General features: G+C 46.3%; 1 protein-coding gene across 3 annotated transcripts in view; it reads left to right on the top strand.

Annotated features, from left to right (window-relative positions):
* OSBPL1A (oxysterol binding protein like 1A) overlaps positions 1 to 18,219 on the top strand; it is a 176,240-nt gene that overhangs the window by 16,436 nt on the left and 141,585 nt on the right. For 2 of the 3 annotated variants that reach the window (XM_038766495.1, XM_038766494.1), the window contains exons 2-9: positions 1,646 to 1,772; positions 3,352 to 3,437; positions 3,948 to 4,022; positions 5,425 to 5,536; positions 10,129 to 10,214; positions 13,683 to 13,827; positions 15,954 to 16,015; positions 16,666 to 16,710. In XM_038766495.1, the coding sequence (XP_038622423.1) occupies positions 1,652 to 1,772; positions 3,352 to 3,437; positions 3,948 to 4,022; positions 5,425 to 5,536; positions 10,129 to 10,214; positions 13,683 to 13,827; positions 15,954 to 16,015; positions 16,666 to 16,710 (732 nt within the window). In that variant the 5' untranslated portion in view covers positions 1,646 to 1,651. Of the gene's footprint in view, positions 1 to 1,645; positions 1,773 to 3,351; positions 3,438 to 3,947; positions 4,023 to 5,424; positions 5,537 to 10,128; positions 10,215 to 13,682; positions 13,828 to 15,953; positions 16,016 to 16,665; positions 16,711 to 18,219 lie in introns of those variants that run through there. The other variant, XM_038766496.1, reaches the window with a different exon arrangement.

Here is an 18,219-nt window from a genome sequence, read left to right as displayed (position 1 = left end):
GGAGTCAGAGGTCATGGGTTCAAATCCTGGCTCTGCCAAATGTCAGCTGTGTGACTTTGGGCAAGTCACTTCACTTCTCTGGGCCTCAGTTCCCTCATCTGTAAAATGGGGATGAAGACTGTGAGCCCCCTGTGGGACAACCTGATCACCTTGTAACCTCTCCAGTGCTTAGAACAGTGCTTTGCACATAGTAAGCGCTTAATAAGTACCATTATTATTATTATTATTTCCACTGAGCCAGAAATCGGGCATTTGGGGAGAGAAATCGGCTCCCTTCCAAGTGTAAAAATTACATTCCATGGGCCAGACGTTATTGTAAGTTTTAAAAATGCCCTCCCTTCCAGATATCTTTTATTCATTCATTCACTTGTATTTATTAAGCGCTTACTGTGTGCAGCACACTGTACTAAGCGCATGGGAGAGTACGGTATAACAATAAACAGGCACATTCCCTGCTCACCATGAACTTACAGTCTGGAGAGGGAGACAGACGACTATAAATAAAATTACAGGCCTGGACATAAGTGCTGTGGGGCTGGGACGGGGGCTGAATAAAGGGAGCAAGTCAGGGTGCTGCAGAAAGGAGTAGGAGAAGAGGAAAGGAGGGCTTAGTTAGGGAAGGCCGCTTGGAGGAGATGGGCCTTCACTAAGGCTTTGAAGGAAGGGATGCGTCTGTTATCGTGCCCTCCCAAGCGCTTAGTACAGTGCTCCCCGCACAGTAAGTGTTCAATAAATACGATTGACTGGCTGTAGAGAACAGCACGTGGGATAGAGAGGGCATACTGATGGAGCATCCTCCGGCCTCGCCTCATTTGGAAGCTGATGGTCGCTTCTGCGTCCTCCCTTGCGCTCTCTCTTCCCTTTGGGCGCAATCCACCCGGGTTCTAATTCTGGCCATGCCACTTACCTGCTTTTAGACCCTGGGCAAACCCCTTAGCTTCTCCGTGCCTGTCTCCTCTAGCCTGTGAGCCCGCTGTTGGGTAGGGACCATCTCTATATGTTGCCGACCTGTACTTCCCAAGCGCTTTGTACAGTGCTCTGCACACAGGAAGCACTCAGTAAATACGATTGAATGAACGAATGCGTCTGCAAAATGGGAGTTAAATTCTCGTTCTTCTGCAGGCCACCCCCGCCCTCCAGAACAGGCCCGGATCCCCCATTCAGGACAGGGGCCGTGGGCCATATTGTGTCATATCCACCCCAGCACTTTAGTACGGTGTTTGGCATATAGTAAGCACTGAACGAGTACTATAATAAATATGGAATTTAGGTGTGAATCCACCACACGTTCTGAACGTTTAGCAATTTCTCGTGGCCGCAAAAAAGCGGAGAATCCACTGACCAAGACCATTTTGTCCAAAATGAGACGTCCAAAATCCACTGCTCATAGTGCTCTTTGGAGGGCATGCCATCGCATCCTCCACATTCTTGGGCAGGGAATGTGTCTGTTATTCTTATATCGTACTCTCCCAAGAGCTTAGTACAGTGCTCGGCACACAGTAAGCGCTCAGGAAATACCATTGAATGAATTAATTGAATGAGTGCATGAATTCGCACAAACTGGACTGTGTCTTTTAAGGGGGGGGAAAAGAAAAATCACTCTTAAAAGCCTTCAGCGAACGATCAGTAATCTGTGTCCTTTCAGCTAGAAATGAGCACGGAGGCGGAACAACAACTTCTCCACGATGCCCGGAATGGAAAAACCGAAGAAGTCAGGCAGCTGTTGGAAACCGTGGAGAGAAAGGAAGTAGTTGCCGACATCAACTGCAAAGGTAGAGTTAGAGTTCTTTCTTGAGGGCAAGCCCAGCGTTTCTGGCCTACACTTAAATTCATTTCACGATGGATGTAATGCCTCTTGGGCGAGGGAATTTTCCCCCAGCACAACCTGGGCTTGTTTTCATGGCCTTCCCCTTACACGGAGGGATTTCCCTCTCTCCTTCACAGGGCCCACAAGCAGTTTATGATCTCCCTGAATACTTGTAGGATTATGATCTCCCTGAATACGTTTCAGCTTTGGGCAAATCAGTCCCGTCATTTATGGTCTCATCCTGCCTTTCCTTCTGCAGCTGAAATGAAGAGCTCTCATTTCTCCTTGGTCTGTGGGAGAGTCTGTTCCAGCGCCTAGAACAGTGCTTTGCACATAGTAAGCGCTTAATAAATGCCATTATTATTATTATTATTAGAGTTAGGAGAGGGTAAATCTGTTAGTGAGAAGAACTGGCCTTCTATATTACCTTCAACTTCCAGGGTACTTCGGAGTTTGATTCTCCACAGTCTGGAAGAGTCTGTGCATTAGATCACCCCATTGTCAATTCCTGTAGGCGCTAATATAGTTGGAATAGTAGAACATCCCCGTACTCCGGTTAGTGTCTTTAATTCGTTTCTGGAAAAACTGAGGGTTAAGTGAAATGATTTGTAATTCCCATAAGGAATAATGTAGAGTATATTCGTGTGTTCATAAAATTCAAAAAAGGGACCAAAACAACATAAATATATGAACAATAGAGTTACGTGGTCAAATAGCTATGTAGATATGCACCAATGATACGTTTTTTCATTAGATTTTTAAAAACGCGTAGATTTTTAAATACATCGTTTTCTCTGTTATCTTTCACTGCCTATTCAGCACAAAGGCACTGTGGTCTAATCAGTTGCTTAGAGTTTCCTCATCATCTTTGCTAAATAGATCTGCCGGTATCTAATGCCCAATTGAAATGGGCTTTAGGCACTTTATTCAAGTCACTGAAAATACTGGAAAGATTTAGGAGGAGGGGGAGGGAAGTCTTTAAACCGGAATGGACTGTAAACTCCTTGTGGGCAGGGAGCATGTCTTCATATCTTTGTACTTTACCAAGCGCTCAGGACAGCATATTGTACCCAGAAGTTACTACTGTCATCATCAGTGGTATTTATTGAGCGCTTAATGTTTGGAGGGCACTGTACTAAGCACTCGGGATTGTACCAGACAACAATATAACAAACACATTCCCTGCCCATAAGGAGCTTCTGGTCTAGAGATGAGTTTACTGTCTAGTCCTCTACTACTGAAGTAAGTTTTGCCAAGTTATTTCAAAGTGAGTGTGTCCTAGAAGAAAAACCAGCATTCAAATCCAGTCATCCTCAGCCAGTCAGTTGTATTGTAGTGGAGTGGTTCAGAAAAAAACAAAAGAAATCCCTTTATACTTGTCTTGCTCCACCTTTTTTTTAAAAAAAAAAAAATGGTTGAATTGGCCTTATGGGGACAGACTGTTTTATAAATCCATTTTATTTCTTTTTTAAAGAAAAATCCAAATGTGTATGCATTTTTGGGAAATGGGAAACTTGGCTCACCTTGTCTGGTTCCGTTTTCAGGTAGAAGCAAATCTAACTTGGGTTGGACACCGCTTCACCTGGCGTGCTATTTTGGACATGGCCAAGTGGTTCAGGATTTGCTGAAGGTACATGAGCCGACTGCCGCCCTTCATTTTTAATCCTCGAAACGAACGTGAACTAGTAGCCTCCGCCCCAAGCTACAAGTTCCTGCACGGCCTCATGAACCCCATTGCTTTAGTTCATTTGAATAAATTGTTTTAATAATAATAATAATGGCATTTATTAAACGCTTACTATGTGCAAAGCACTGTTCTAAGTGCGGGGGAGGTTACAAGGTGATCAGGTTGTCCCTCGGGGGCCTCACAGTCTTAATCCCCATTTTACAGATGAGGGAACTGAGGCCCAGAGAAATTAAGCGACTTGCCCAAAGTCACACAGCTGACAATTGGTGGAGCCGGCATCTGAACCCATGACCTCTGTCTCACATATGGATTGTTTTTTTTTTTTAATTTTACCCTCTCTCTTTGCGTTTGACTCTTGTCTCCTTGATAAAGGACGTAAGAATGGCATTCTTGCAGACTTTTTACCCGAAATGCGACGTTCATCTCATACAGGCCTGTTTCTGTTTTTGCCAGGCGGGAGCAGAAGTGAATGTGCTGAACGACATGGGAGATACTCCGCTCCATCGGGCGGCCTTCACCGGGCGGAAGGTGAGAAGCCTGTTCTCGGTGTAGAACGGGACATCGGCAATTTGGAAGGTGGTAACATTTCAGATATCCAACTAATAGGAACATCCTTGAGGAGGCTGTCTACACTTCCTCTCCTCCAATTCTCTCCTCCCAGTCTGGCTTCCACCCCTTTAACTCCGCAGAAACCGCCCTCTCAAAGGTCACCGATCTCCTTCTTGCCAAATCCAGTGGCCTCAACTCCATCTTAATCCTCCTCGACCTCTCAGCTCCCCTCAACACTGTCGACCTTTCCCTTCTCCCGGAAACAACTTTGACTTGACTGACACTGTCCTCTCCTGGTTCTCCTCCTATCTCTCTGGCCGCTCCTTCTCGTTCTCCTTCATGGGCTCCTCCTCTGCCTCCCACCCCCTAACCATGGGGGCCCCTCAAGTTTCAGTTCTGGGTCCCTCTTCTGTTCTCTGTCTACACGCACTCCCTTGGTGAACTCATTTGCTCCCATGGCTTCAGTAACAAATAATAAGGATGGCATTTATTAAGCACTTACGAAGTGCAAAGCACTGTTCTAAGCGCTGGAGGGGGGTACAAGTACCATCTCTGTATAGGTGATTCCCAAATCAACTTCTCCTGGCCCTGATCTCTCTCCTCCTCTGCAATCTCACATTTCTTCCCGCCTTCAGGACTTCTCGACTTGGGTGTCTCACCAGCAACTCAGACTTAACCTGTACAAAACTGAGCTCCTTTATCTTCCCATCCAAACCCTGCCCTCCCCCTCATTTTCCTGGCACCATCAACAGTACCGCTATCCTCCGTGTCTCACAACCCGTCACCTTGGCATCATTCTCAACTCGTTTCTCTCATTCAACCCAGCCTTCTCCCTGACCTCTCTGCCTCCTGTCCCTTCCCACCCCATCTGTACTGAAACTCTGTTGCCCGGATCATTTTTCAAAGAAAACCTTGTCTTCATCGCCCCATTCCTCAAGGACCATCAGTGGTTTCCTGTCCACTTCCATTGAAACACTCCTTACCGTTGGCTTTAAAATACTCATTCAACTCGCCCCCTCTCATTGCTTAATTCCTACTACAATTCAAGCAACACATTTCATTCTTTTAACGCCAATTCAGTTCTATTCTATTTATTTGATTTTGTTAATATGTTTTGTTTTGTTCTCTGTCTCCCCCTTCTAGTCTGTGAGCCCACTGTTGGGTAGGGACCGTCTCTATATGTTGCCAACTTGTACTTCCCAAGCGCTTAGTACAGTGCTCTGCACCCAGTAAGCACTCGGTAAATACGATTGATTGATTGATTGATTGATTGAAGTGGCAAAGTTGGCATTAGAACCCACGACCAGTTTAGAGGGTCGCTTTCAATACTGTGGTAATTTAGTAATTTTTTCTTGCACTTTTTTTTTTTTTGGCTTTTCAGGAATTGGTAATGCTGCTTTTACAGTACAACGCAGATACAGCTGTTGTGAATGGGAGTGGCCAGACTGCCAAAGATGTTACCCATGACAAAGAAATCAGAAACATGCTGGAAGGTAAGCCCTCTGTGGACAGGGAAGGTGCTACCTGGTTATTCTGTCCTACCAAGCGCCTGCTACAGTGGACTTTGATGTCTGTCTCCCCACGCCCCTAGACTGTGAGCTCCTTTTGGGCAGGGAATGTCACAGTTTCTTGTTGTATCGTACTTTCCCGAGAGCTCAGTACAGTGCTCAAATACAGCTGAATGAGTGAGTGAATTGGACTGCACAAAGTGGGATGCTCAGTACCAATACTACTTAATTCTGTTTCTGGTGAGTAAAATTTACATCACAGTCAACTATTAAGGTCTCATCCCTTGCCCAGAGACCCTCCCTGATTGAGCTGTCTTTCCCCCAGGTTCCTCTCCCTTCTGCGTCACTTAGGCACCCAGTTCTGGGACTTTCGGGCATTTGATATTAGCCCCACTCTCAACCCCATTTTGTGCTTATGTATACACCGTATATTATAAATATATTATTTGTATTATCTGTCTCCCCCTCTGGAGTATAAGCTTGTGGCAGGGAATATGCTAATTGTTGTACTCTCCTGAGCACTTCGTACGGGGCTCGGCACACAGAAAGCACACAATAAAAACCACTGACGATGATCTAAACTTCAAAATGCCCCAGGAGCGAGAGAACGGTATTTTTTTTTTTTTTATTACCGGCTTAGTGGTTCAGAGATGAAAGGACTTGCGTTGCAAAGCCCTCACCCAGTTGTGATTTCCTTTCCATCGCTCACAGCTCCGGGAAAGCATCCCTTTGCAGCACGCAAGTATCGGAGATGCAGGGAAAAATGCATCTGCTTGTCCAAACCCTTCCTGTAGAGTTGGGGTGTGCTTGGTGGGTTTCTGCCAATCAGTGACACCCCCCAAATAGCAGCTGATTCTCCAATCTCTATCTCCAGCCCCAACCCCTCTCCTCCTTTGCAGTCTTGTATTTCCTCCGTCTTCAGGACTTTGCTAATTGGCTGGCCCTCAGGCACTGCAAAGTAAACGTCTATATCTGTAATTTATTTATTTCTGTTAACGTCTGTCTCCCCCTCTAGTCCGTAAGCTCACTGTGGGCAGGGAGTGCGTCTGTTCTGTTGTACTCTCCCAAGCGCTTTGTGCAGCGCTCTGTACACAGAAAGCGATCAATAAATATGATTGACTAACTAAATATGTCCAGAAAAGAACTGCTCATCTTAACTCCTCCCCCATCTTGCCCATCATCATCATCATCAATCGTATTTATTGAGCGCTTACTGTGTGCAGAGCACTGTACTAAGCGCTTGGGAAGTACAAATTGGGAACATATAGAGACAGTCCCTACCCAACAGTGGGCTCACAGTCTAAAAGGGGGAGACAAAACCAAACATACTACAAAATAAAATAGAATCACTGTAGACATCACCCTCCCTGTCTCACAAGCCTGTAACCTTGGCATTATCCTTGCCTCACTTCTCCCATTCCACCCATGTATTCAATCTGTCACCAAATCCTGCTCCCTCTAGACTGTAAACCCACTGTGGGCCGGGGATGTGTCCACAACGCTTATATTGTACTCTTCTAAGCGCTTAGGACAGTGCTGTGCACACCGTGAGCCCTCAGTAAATCTGGTCAGCCTATCCACAGCATCGCTAAAATTCCCCTTTTCTTCTCCATCCCGATGGTTACCTGCCTGTCGACTTGTTGCGTTCTGTTGTCTGTCTCCCGCTTCCAGACTGTGAGCCCGTCGTTGGGTAGGGACTGTCTCTATCTGTTGCCGAATTGTACTTTCCAAGGGCTTCGTGCGGTGCTCTGCACACAGTAAGCGCTCAGTAAATACGGCTGAATGGATGAAGTTACCACGCTGATCCAAGCACTTACCCTCGCCCGCCTCGACTGCTGCCTCTGCCTCCTCACTGACCTCCCTGCTTCCTCCCTCACCAGTCCAGATCACACTTCACTCTGCTGCCCAGAACGTTTTTCTACACTTGTTTAGTCCCCAAGAACCTCCAGCGGTTGGCCATCCACATCAAACAGAAACCCCTCACCGTCAGCATTGAAAGACTCAATCATTTCATCCCCCACTAATACTCTAATACACTAATACCCCACTCACCGAGCTCCTACTACAGCCCAGCTGGCAAGCTTCGCTCCTTCAAAACCAATGTCCTCACCGTACCTCGATCTTGACTATCTCGCCACCGGTCTCCCTTTGGCATGGAACTCCTCCAACTTGTACTTCCCAAGCTCTTAGTACAGTGCTCTGCACACAGTAAGCGCTCAATAAATACGATTGATTGATTATATCCAACAGACCACCACTCTCCCCATCTTATTAACATCACATCTTCTCCAAGAGACCTTTCCCATCTAAGCCCTCGTTTCCCCTACTCCCTTCTCCCCTGACACTTGGTTCATTCATTCATTCAATCGCATTTATTGAGCGCTTACTGTGTGCAGAGCACTGTACTAAGCGCTTGGGAAGTTCAAGTTGGCAACATCTAGAGGCGGTCCCTACCCAACAGGGGGCTCACAGGCTAGAAGGGGGAGACAGACAACAAAACAAAACATATTAATAAAATAAATAGAATAAATATGTACAAGTAAAATAAATAGAGTAATAAATATGTACAAACGTATTCATTCATTCAGTCATATTTATTGAGCGCGTACTGCGTGCGGAGCACTGTACTAAGCGCTTGGGAAGTCCAAGTTGGCAACATCTAGAGACGGTCCCTACCCAACAGTGGGCTCACAGGCTAGAAGGGGGAGACAGACGACGAAACAACATATTAACAAAATAAATAAATAGAATAAATATGTACAAGTAAAATAGAGTAGTAAATATGTACAAACGTATACATTCATTCATTCAATCGTATTTATTGAGCACTTACTGTGTGCAGAGCACTGTATTAAGCGCTTGGGAAGTACAAGTTGGCAACATGTAGAGGCGGTCCCTACCCAACAGCGGGCTCACAGGCTAGAAGGGGGAGACAGACAACAGAACAAAACATATTAACAAAATAAAATAAATAGAATAAGTATGTACAAGTAAAATAAATAAATAGAGTAATAAATCCATACAAACGTATATACAGGTGCTGTGGGGAGGGGAAGGAGGTAAGGCGGGGGGGATGGGGAGGAGGGGGAGAGGAAGGAGGGGGCTCAGTCGGGCCGCCTGCTCCGGTGGGGGAGGAAATCCCGTGGCTTCCCGGCTCCCGTCCTGGACCAGGTTCTGACCCCTCTAAGCCCTTAATATCAATAATAGTAATTATGGGATTTGTTAAGCACTCACTATGTGCCAAGCCCTGTTCTAAGCATCGGAGTAGATACAAGGCAATCAGATTGGACACAGTCCCTGTCCCACATAGGGCTCACAGTCTCAATTCCCATTTTACAGATGAGGTAACTGAGGCACAGAGAAGTTAGTCACCCAAACCCCACATTCATTCATTCATTCAATTGTATTTATTGTGCGCTTACTGTGGTATAGAGCACTGTACTAAGCACTTGTCAATATATTTATACTAATGTCTGTCTCTCCCCACAACCTGAACTGGGAACGTGTCTACCGACTCTGTTATAGTATACTCTCCCAAGTGCTTAGTACTATACTCTGCACACAGTAAGTGCTCAATAAGTACCACTGATTGATAATCAACATAAGTAATAGAAAGCAGCACTTGTAAAAGTCTTCATGTGGCTATAGGTCCGGCTTTCCATTCTCTCCTGTTGGGCATCCCCCCAAAAGGTACTTGTAAGGTGCTTACTATGTGCCAGGCACTGAACTAATCAATCAATCCATTGTATTTATTGAGCGCTTACTGTGTGCAGAGCACTGTATTAAGCGCTTGGGAAGTACAAGTTGGCAACGTATAGAGACAGTCCCTACCCAACAGTGGGCTCACAGTCTAAAAGGCTGGGATAGATACAAGATAATCAGGTTGGACACAGTCCGTACCCCAAATGAAGATCAGTTTTAATCCCCATTTTGCAGATGAAGTGACCGAGACGCAGAGAAGTTAAGTGATGTGCCTTAGGTCACACGGCAGACAAGTGGCAGAGTCGGGATTAGAACCCAAGTCCTCTGGCTCCCCCAGGTCCGTACTCTTTCCACTAGGCCACGCTGCTTCTCCATGATCACCTGTGTGTCTGCTAAAATTAGAGGAAATGTTTCTGAGTTGCATTTCTAGCCCTTCTCCGGCTTCCTCGGCCTTGTAAACCTGTTTTTTTTCAGGGAACGTGTCTGCTAATTGTGTTGTATCGTGCAGTGCTCTGCGAGCCCACTCTTTTAGACTGTGAGCCCACTGTTGGGTAGGGACTGTCCCTATATGTTGCCAATTTGTACTTCCCAAGCGCTTAGTACAGTGCTCTGCACACAGTAAGCGCTCAATTAATACGATTGATGATGATATAATACGCGCTCAGAAATACCATTGATCGATGGCTGGATCTCACTGTAGACAGCCCCATCCGTCTGCCAGTTCCAGGCTCAGAAACCACATCCAGAGTGCATCTTTCTCTTTCTGTCATCATTGCTACATTGCATTCATCAACTTCACGTTGAAATTTGCTCGAGTTTTCCTGAGTGACAGTAGAGTAATACCTCTATTAACTTTTTTTTTTGGTCTCCAACAGCGGTAGAAAAGACCCAACAAAGAAAACTTGAAGAATTGCTTCTGGCAGCAGCCCGGGAAGGAAACACAGCCAAGCTCACAGCGTTGGTAAGAACCGGTCTCAGTTTATTTTGTGGGTTGCGCGTTTTGCGACGACGTCCCTTCCCTGGATGCTGTCGGCAAAGTAACACCGGAGGAGTGATCTAGAGCAGAAATGCAGCAGGAAAAAGAAGGCCCTGAAACCAGTTATAAAACATACTCTTTTGGGCTGTTTGCCTGGGGTTGGGGGGCCATTCTTGAGTGTATTTGTAGTGGAAGAAAACTGTTACCTTAATGGTTTGATTTTTTTTTTTTTTTTTAGAAGGCATGAATTCATTCATTCAGTCATATTTATTGAGTGCTTACTCTGTGCAAGGCACCCTACTAAGCGCGTAAGAGAGTACAGTATCACAATAAATAGATACAGTCCCTGCCCACGACGAGTTCGCAATCTAGAGGGGGGAGACAGACTTAAATAAATAAATACATCAATTACAGATATATACGTAAGTGCTTTGGGGCGCCGAATGAAGGGAGCAAGTCAGGGTGACGCAGAAGGGAGTAGGAGAAGAGGAGAGGAGGGTTTCGGCCGGGAAGGCTTCATAATGAATCCAGGAACGCTCCTAGTTTCCTGCACGGGATCTAGTGGATTAGGAAGACGTAAAGGAGGAAAGTGTTTCCCAACAGTCTTCCCACCTTCTGTCCCTCTGCAGGCTTCCTAAACTTCCCCAAATTCCTGCTGCCATCCTACCCCTCTTGGCAACGGGACTCCAGACAGCATTGAGTCCCGGGCCCTCAACTACTAATCAACCGATCAGTCAGGACTATTGAAGGCTTACTGTGTAAAAAGCATTGTACTACGCTACTACTATTAATAATAATAATTATACTGGTGGTATTTAAGTGCTTACTATGTGTCAAGCAGTGTTCTAAGCGCTGGGGTAGATGCAAGGTAATCAGGGTGTTCCACATGGGGCTCACAGTCACAGTGGAGAAGCAGCATGGCTCAATGGAAAGAGCCCGGGCTTTGGAGTCAGAGGTCATGGGTTCAAACCCGGCTCCGCCAATTGTCAGCTGTGTGACTTTGGGCAAGTCAATTCATTTCTCTGGGCCTCAGTGACCTCATCTGGAAAATGGGGATTAAGACTGTGAGCCCCACATGGGGCAACCTGATCACCTTGTAACCTCCCCAGCGCTTAGAACAGTGCTTTGCACATAGTAAGCACTTAATAAATGCCATCATCATTATTATTATTATTATTATCCTTCTCAGTTCCCTCATCTGTAAAATGGGGATTAAGACTGTGAGCCCCATGTGGGACAACCTGATCACCTTGTAACCTCCCCAGTGCTTAGATCAGTGCTTTGCACGTAGTAAGCCCTTAATAAATGCCATCATTATAATTATTATTATCCTTCTCAGTTACCTCATCTGTAAAATGGGGATTAATTTATTATTATTATTATTATAAAATGGGGATTAAGACTGTGAGCCCCCCGTGGGACAACCTGATCACCTTGTAACCACCCCAGTGCTTAGAACAGTGCTTTGCACATCGTAAGTGCTTAATAAATGCCATCATCATTATTATTATTATTATCCTTCTCAGTTACCTCGTCTGTACAATGAGGATTAAGACTGTGAGCCCCACATGGGACAACCTGATCACCTTGTAACCTCCCCAGCGCTTAGAGCAGTGCTTTGCACATAGTAAGCGCTTAATAAATGCCATCATTATTATTATTATTATTATCCTTCTCATATTCCTCATCTGTAAAATGGGGATTAAGACTGTGAGCATGTGGGGCACTTAATAAATGCCATCATTATTATTGTTATTATTATTATTATTATTATCATTATCCTTCTCTGTATCAATCAGGTGGCGTTAGGGCACCCAATCAGCTCTCCCCATCGTACCAACCTCGCTCCTCTCCCACCACCTCCCCACTTTGCTCCCACTTATCGTACCTCCATCTCGTCTCTCTCACCGCCCACCCGACGTTGACATCTTCCGTCCCCAGATCAGCATCAGCCTGTGTGCCCGGCTCCGTACCAAGGGCTGGGGTAGACGCAAGATGATTAGGTTGGACGCAGGCCCCGTCCCCGTCTTAATCCCCATTTTGCAGAGGAGGGATTAAAGTAAAATAAAATAAAGTAAAATAAATAGAGAAATAAATATGTACAAACATATACATTCATTCAATCGTATTTATTGAGCGCTTACTATGTGCAGAGCACTGTACTAAGCACTTGGGAAGTACAAGTTGGCAACATATAGAGACAGTCCCTACCCAACAGTGGGCTCACAGTCTGAAAGGGGGAGACAGACAACAAAACCAAACATACTAACAAAATAAAATAAATAGAATAGATATGTACAAGTAAAATAAATAAATAGAGTAACAAATGTGTACAAACATATATACATATATGTATATATATATATATATATATATACATGTATATGTATATTCATTCATTCATTCAATCGTATTTATTGAGCGCTTACCATGTGCAGAGCACTGTACCAAGCGCTCGGGAAGTACAAGTCGGCAACATAGAGAGATGGTCCCTACCCAACCGCGGGCTCCCAATCTAGGAGGGGGAGACGGACAACCAAACGAAACACGGAGACGGGTGTCAAAATCATCAGAACAAATAGAATTAAAGCTATATGCGCATCATTAACAAAATAAAAAGAATAGTAAAAACGTGCTAGACGTTTTCCTATGGCTGTTAACACTGTCCAAAACCGGGAAGGTTCACGGACCGGGAACCGTTGAAAAGCGGCCTTCTCCTCGCCGCCTGGGGACGGCCACCCAGCCCGCGGGGGCCGGGTGGCCCACCTAGGGAAGGGAGTGAGATTTCCAGTCAGGAAAATCCCTCGGCCGTTGGGAAAAAACGGTGCTTCCTGCTCCTTCCTCCTTGTTCTCAGAGGAGAACAGGCCACCAGGCCGAGGAGAGCCCTCCCGGGGGTGCCGAGTGGCCCGCTTCTTTGGGAAGGGGCAGGGGCCGGTGACCCTTTTAGACTGTGAGCCCACTGTTGGGTAGGGACCGTCTCTAGATGTTGCCAATTTGTACTTCCCAAGCGCTTAGTACAGTGCTCTGCACATAGTAAGCGCTCAATAAATACGATTGATGATGATGATTTATTGAGCGCTTGCTGTGTGCAGAGCACTGTACTAAGCGCTTGGGAAGTACAAGTGGGCAACATATAGAGACAGTCCCTCCCCGACAGTGGGCTCACAGTCTAAAAAATATTTCCCAACGTAGTGTTGTGATGCCCCAGCCTCGAGGAAAAAGTCTCAATTGCATTTTCAGCACAGTCTTCTAGACCGGGAGCCCACTGGTGGGTCTCTAAATGTTGCCGACTTGTCCTTCCCAAGGGCTTAGTCCAGTGCTCCGCACACAGTAAGCGCTCAATAAATACGATTGAATGAATGAATGAATGAATGTCTCTTAAATAGCCGATCATTCCACACCCCCCGGCTACTTCCTTGCACGCTCCCTGAACTCGCCTCTCTGGTTTGCAGCTGAACCGTGCCAACCCTCCGGACGTGAACTGCTCAGACCCGCTGGGGAACACGCCGTTGCACTGCGCGGCTTACCGGGCCCACAAGCAGTGCGCCCTGAAGCTCCTAAAGAGCGGGGCCGATCCCGGCAGAAGGAACCAAAACGGTACGTCCAAACAGCTCTCCCCGCCCCAGCGCTGGACTTGTACATGTCTATCCTATTTATTTTATTTTGTTAATACGTTTTGTTGTGTTGTCTGTCTCCCCCTTCTAGACTGTGAGCCCGCTGTTGGGTAGGGACTGTCTCTAGATGTTGCCAACTTGGACTTCCCAAGCGCTTAGTACAGTGCTCTGCACACAGTACGTGCTCAATAAATATGATTGAATGAATATGTTTGTACATATTTATTACTCTATTTTACTTGTACATATTTATTCTATTTATTTTATTTTGTTAATATGCTTTGTTTTGTTGTCTGTCTCCCCCTTCTAGCCTGTGAGCCCACTGTCGGGTAGGGACCGTCTCTAGATGTTGCCAACTTGAACTTCCCAAGCGCTTAGTACAGTGCTCTGCACACAGTAAGCGCTCAGTAAATGCAATTGATTGAGAGAAGCAGCCTGGCTCAGTGGCTGGAGCCCACGCCCTCCCCCTGGCCTGGAATGCCCTCCCCTCCGCACATCCGCACCCTTAGAGAAGCAGCGTGGCTCAGTGGAAAGAGCCCGGGCTTTGGAGTCGGGGTCATGGGTTCAAATCCCGGCTCCGCCACTTGTCAGCTGGGTGACTTTGGGCAAGTCACTTCACTTCTCTGGGCCTCAGTTCCCTCATCTGGAAAATGGGGATTAAGACTGTGAGCCCCCTGTGGGACAACCTGATCACCTTGTAACCTCCCCAGCGCTTAGAATAGTGCTTTGCACATAGTAAGTGCTTAATAAATGCTATCATTATCATTATTATTATTATATGGGAAGTGCCTAACAAGCCATAATAATAATAATAATGATATTTGCTAAGCGCTTACTATGTGCCAAGCCCTGATCTACGCACTGGGGTAGATACAAGTGAATCAGGTTGTCTCACATTCATTCATTCATCTCCGCCAACTGTCAGCTGTGTGACTTTGGGCAAGTCACCTCACTTCTCTGGGCCTCAGTTCCCTCATCTGTCAAATGGGGATTAAGACTGTGAGCCCCCCGTGGGACAACCTGATCACCTTGTAACCTCCCCAGCGCTTAGAAAAGTGCTTTGCACATAGTAAGCGCTTAACAAATGCCATTATTATTATTATTATTCATTCAATCGGATTTATTAAGCGCTTACTGTCTGGAGAGCACCGTACTAAGCGCCTGGGAAGTACAAGTTGGCAACAAATAGAGACGGTCCCTACCCAACAACGGGCTCACATGAGGCTGAGGGAATTTATTGAGCACCTACTGTGTGCAGAACACTGTAAGAACAGTGCTTTGCACATAGTAAGTGCTTGCTAAATGCTATCAGTATTATTATTATTATTACTAAGCCCTGGGGAGAGTACACTATAGCGATAGACACATTCTCTGCCTCCAGTGAGCTTACAGTCTAGCGAGAGCTAGGTGTTCACAGTGCCCAAAGAGAACAAAATTCCCGTCTAAATATAAAGATCTGAGCAAATTATTCTGCGACTCCATAACGCGTTTGAGCTGATCAAGCCCAAAGTTCCGAGCAAGTGCCAAGAAACCGGTCCAGGCATTCATTCAGTCGTACTTATTGAGCGCTTACTGTGGGCAGAGCGCTGTACTAAGCACCGAGTCCTGTGCCCGTGATGCCCTTGTCCTGAAGCTTGGGCCTAAGGACAGTTCTGAGGTCCGGCGTCACCGCAGCTCAAAGCCCAGCCTGACTTTGCGCCCAGCACTCCCCTCCCCGCAAAACGGAAAATCACTCCCAAGTACTCCCAAGCACACAGTAAGTGCTCAATAAATACCACTGATTTAATTCATAACCGTGTATGCCTTTGAGAGCAGTAATAATTGTAGTTTTGGTAACCACTACGTGGTAAGCACTGGGATAGATGCAGTCTAATCAGATTGGACACAGTCCCTGTCCCCCATGGGGCTCACGGTCTTAGGGGCAGGGAGGACAGGTATTTAATCCCCGTTTTACAGATAGGGAAACTGAGGCATGGAGAAGTTAAGTGCAAGCAAGTGGTGGAGCCGGAATTAGAACCCAGATCTCTATCCACTAGGCCGCACTCCTCCTCATGAAGGCGCGTACTGACGGATGCGTAGAATAACGCTGTTTTATCTCACCCCTTACAGATCAGCGGCCCTTTGACCTTGCCCAAGGAGCCGAAATGAAGCAGATGCTCGGAGGTAATAAGGTACGTGTGTGAACGGGCTTACGTCAGTCGCAAATGTTGACAACCTGATCACCTTGTAACCTCCCCAGCGCTTGGAACAGTGCTTTGCACGTAGTAAGCGCTTAATAAATGCCCTCATTATTATTATTATTATTATCCTTCTCAGTTCCCTCATCTGTAAAATGGGGATTAAGACTGTGAGCCCCACGTGGGACAACCTGATCACCTTGTAACATCTCCAGCGCTTGGAACAGTGCTTTGCATGTAGTAAGCGCTTAATAAATGCCATCATTATTATTATTATTATTATCCTTCTCAGTTCCCTCATCTGTAAAATGGGGATTAAGACTGTGAGCCCCACGTGGGACAACCTGATCACCTTGTAACATCCCCAGTGCTTGGAACAGTGCTTTGCACGTAGTAAGCGCTTAATAAATGCCATCATTATTATTATTATTATTATTATTATCCTTCTCAGTTCCCTCATCTGTAAAATGGGGATTAAGACTGTGAGCCCCCCGTGGGACAACCTGATCACCTTGTAACATCCCCAGCACTTGGAGCAGTGCTTTGCACATAGTAAGCGCTTAATAAATTCCATTATTATTATTATTATTATTATTATTGACAGAAGAGAGGACGCCCAACTAATAGGAGAATGTCTCTTACAGGTTTTCCACAGACTTCTGAGACGTTACGAAGGCCCTCTCTGGAAGGTACGTGAGTTTTAGCCTCCCGCCGCCGACGAGTTTGCTGTCGGAAACAGCCTTTTGAAAGTGTTTCTGGAGTCTGGGGCAGTTCATTCATTCATTCAATCGTATTTATTGAGCGCTTACTGGGTGCAGAGCACTGTACTAAGCGCTTGGGATGTCCAAGTTGGCAACATATAGAGACGGTCCCTACCCAGCAGCGGGCTTACAGTCTAGAAGGGGGAGACAGACTTGGAGCAGGTGTTTGGAAGAGGAATCTTGTTGGGTTAATTCATTCGTTCAGTCGTATTTACTGAGCGCTTACTGTGTGCAGAGCACTGTACTAAGCGCTTGGGAAGTACACGTTGGCAACATTGAGAAGCAGCGTGGCTCAGTGGAAAGAGCCCAGGCTTTGGAGTTGGGTTCAAATCCCAGCTCTGCCAACTGTCAGCTGTGTGACTTTAGGCAAGTCACTTGACTCCTTGTGCCTCAGTTCCCTCATCTGTAAAATGGGGATTGACTGTGAGCCCCTGTGGGACAAACTGATCACCTTGTAGCCTCCCCAGCGCTTAGAACAGTGCTTTGCACGTAGTAAGCGCTTAACAAATGCCATCATTATTATTATTATTACATCTTCCTCCGCTCTTGTACCACAGCCCAATTTCTCCAAAAAGGAGAACGCCTTTCCTCGTGGTGCACTGAGATGCGATTAGCGCGACCGTCGAAGTGATTTCCTCCCATTCCTGGGGTTGAACGTCTTAACGCCTCTTCTCAGGGGGTGGTCGAAAGGCGCGCCCGTTCAAACAAGCGCCTGAATTTGAAGCGTGATTAAAATCTCCATTTTCCCAGGAGACCAACGCAAATCCCTAATCTTCCAGAGGCCCTAAATGGGATCCAGGTAACTTCTGTCCCAGCCGCAGCCCTAGGATCTAGAGGCAGAATAACAATCAGCCATATGATTTTTTGATATTCTCCATCGCAGAAGCCACCTTGACTTTTGATAGCACCCTCAATTCATTCGTCTATGTACTGAGCGCTTACTGTGTGCAAAGCACTCTACTAAGCGCCTGGGAGAGTACACTACAACAATAAACCGACACATTCCCTGCCCGCAATGAGCTCGCAGTCTTCTGCTGAGTGATCAAACTCCATCCAGGTTGGAGGCTTGTTTGTTTTGTTGTGTTGTGTCTTCTTGAAGGGTGCATAAATACTTGGTCGGCGCCAGGCACAGAGGGAGATCCAAGCTTTAATCGGGTGGGATGAGTCCCACGTGGGGCTCATCGCCTTAATCCCCATTTCACAGGTGAGGTAACTGAGGCGCGGAGGAAAGGAAGCGGCTTGTCACACGGCAGACAAGTGCCGGAGTCCGGTTTAGAAGCCGGGCCCTTCTGACTCCGAGGCCTGTGCTCTGTTCTCTAGGCCACGTTGCTTCGCTCATCGTCTGTAGGACTCTACTAAGTAAGCCCCTGGATGGGCAGCCCTTACCCGTAGTTAATTGGAGTTCTTAATGTACTGAACTCTCCAGGACAATAATAA

This window comes from Tachyglossus aculeatus, chromosome 25 (assembly GCF_015852505.1).
Source record: "Tachyglossus aculeatus isolate mTacAcu1 chromosome 25, mTacAcu1.pri, whole genome shotgun sequence".
Lineage (NCBI taxonomy): Eukaryota > Metazoa > Chordata > Mammalia > Monotremata > Tachyglossidae > Tachyglossus > Tachyglossus aculeatus.
Note: the sequence above shows the minus strand (reverse complement) of the source record. Positions and strands in the feature narration are given on the sequence as shown.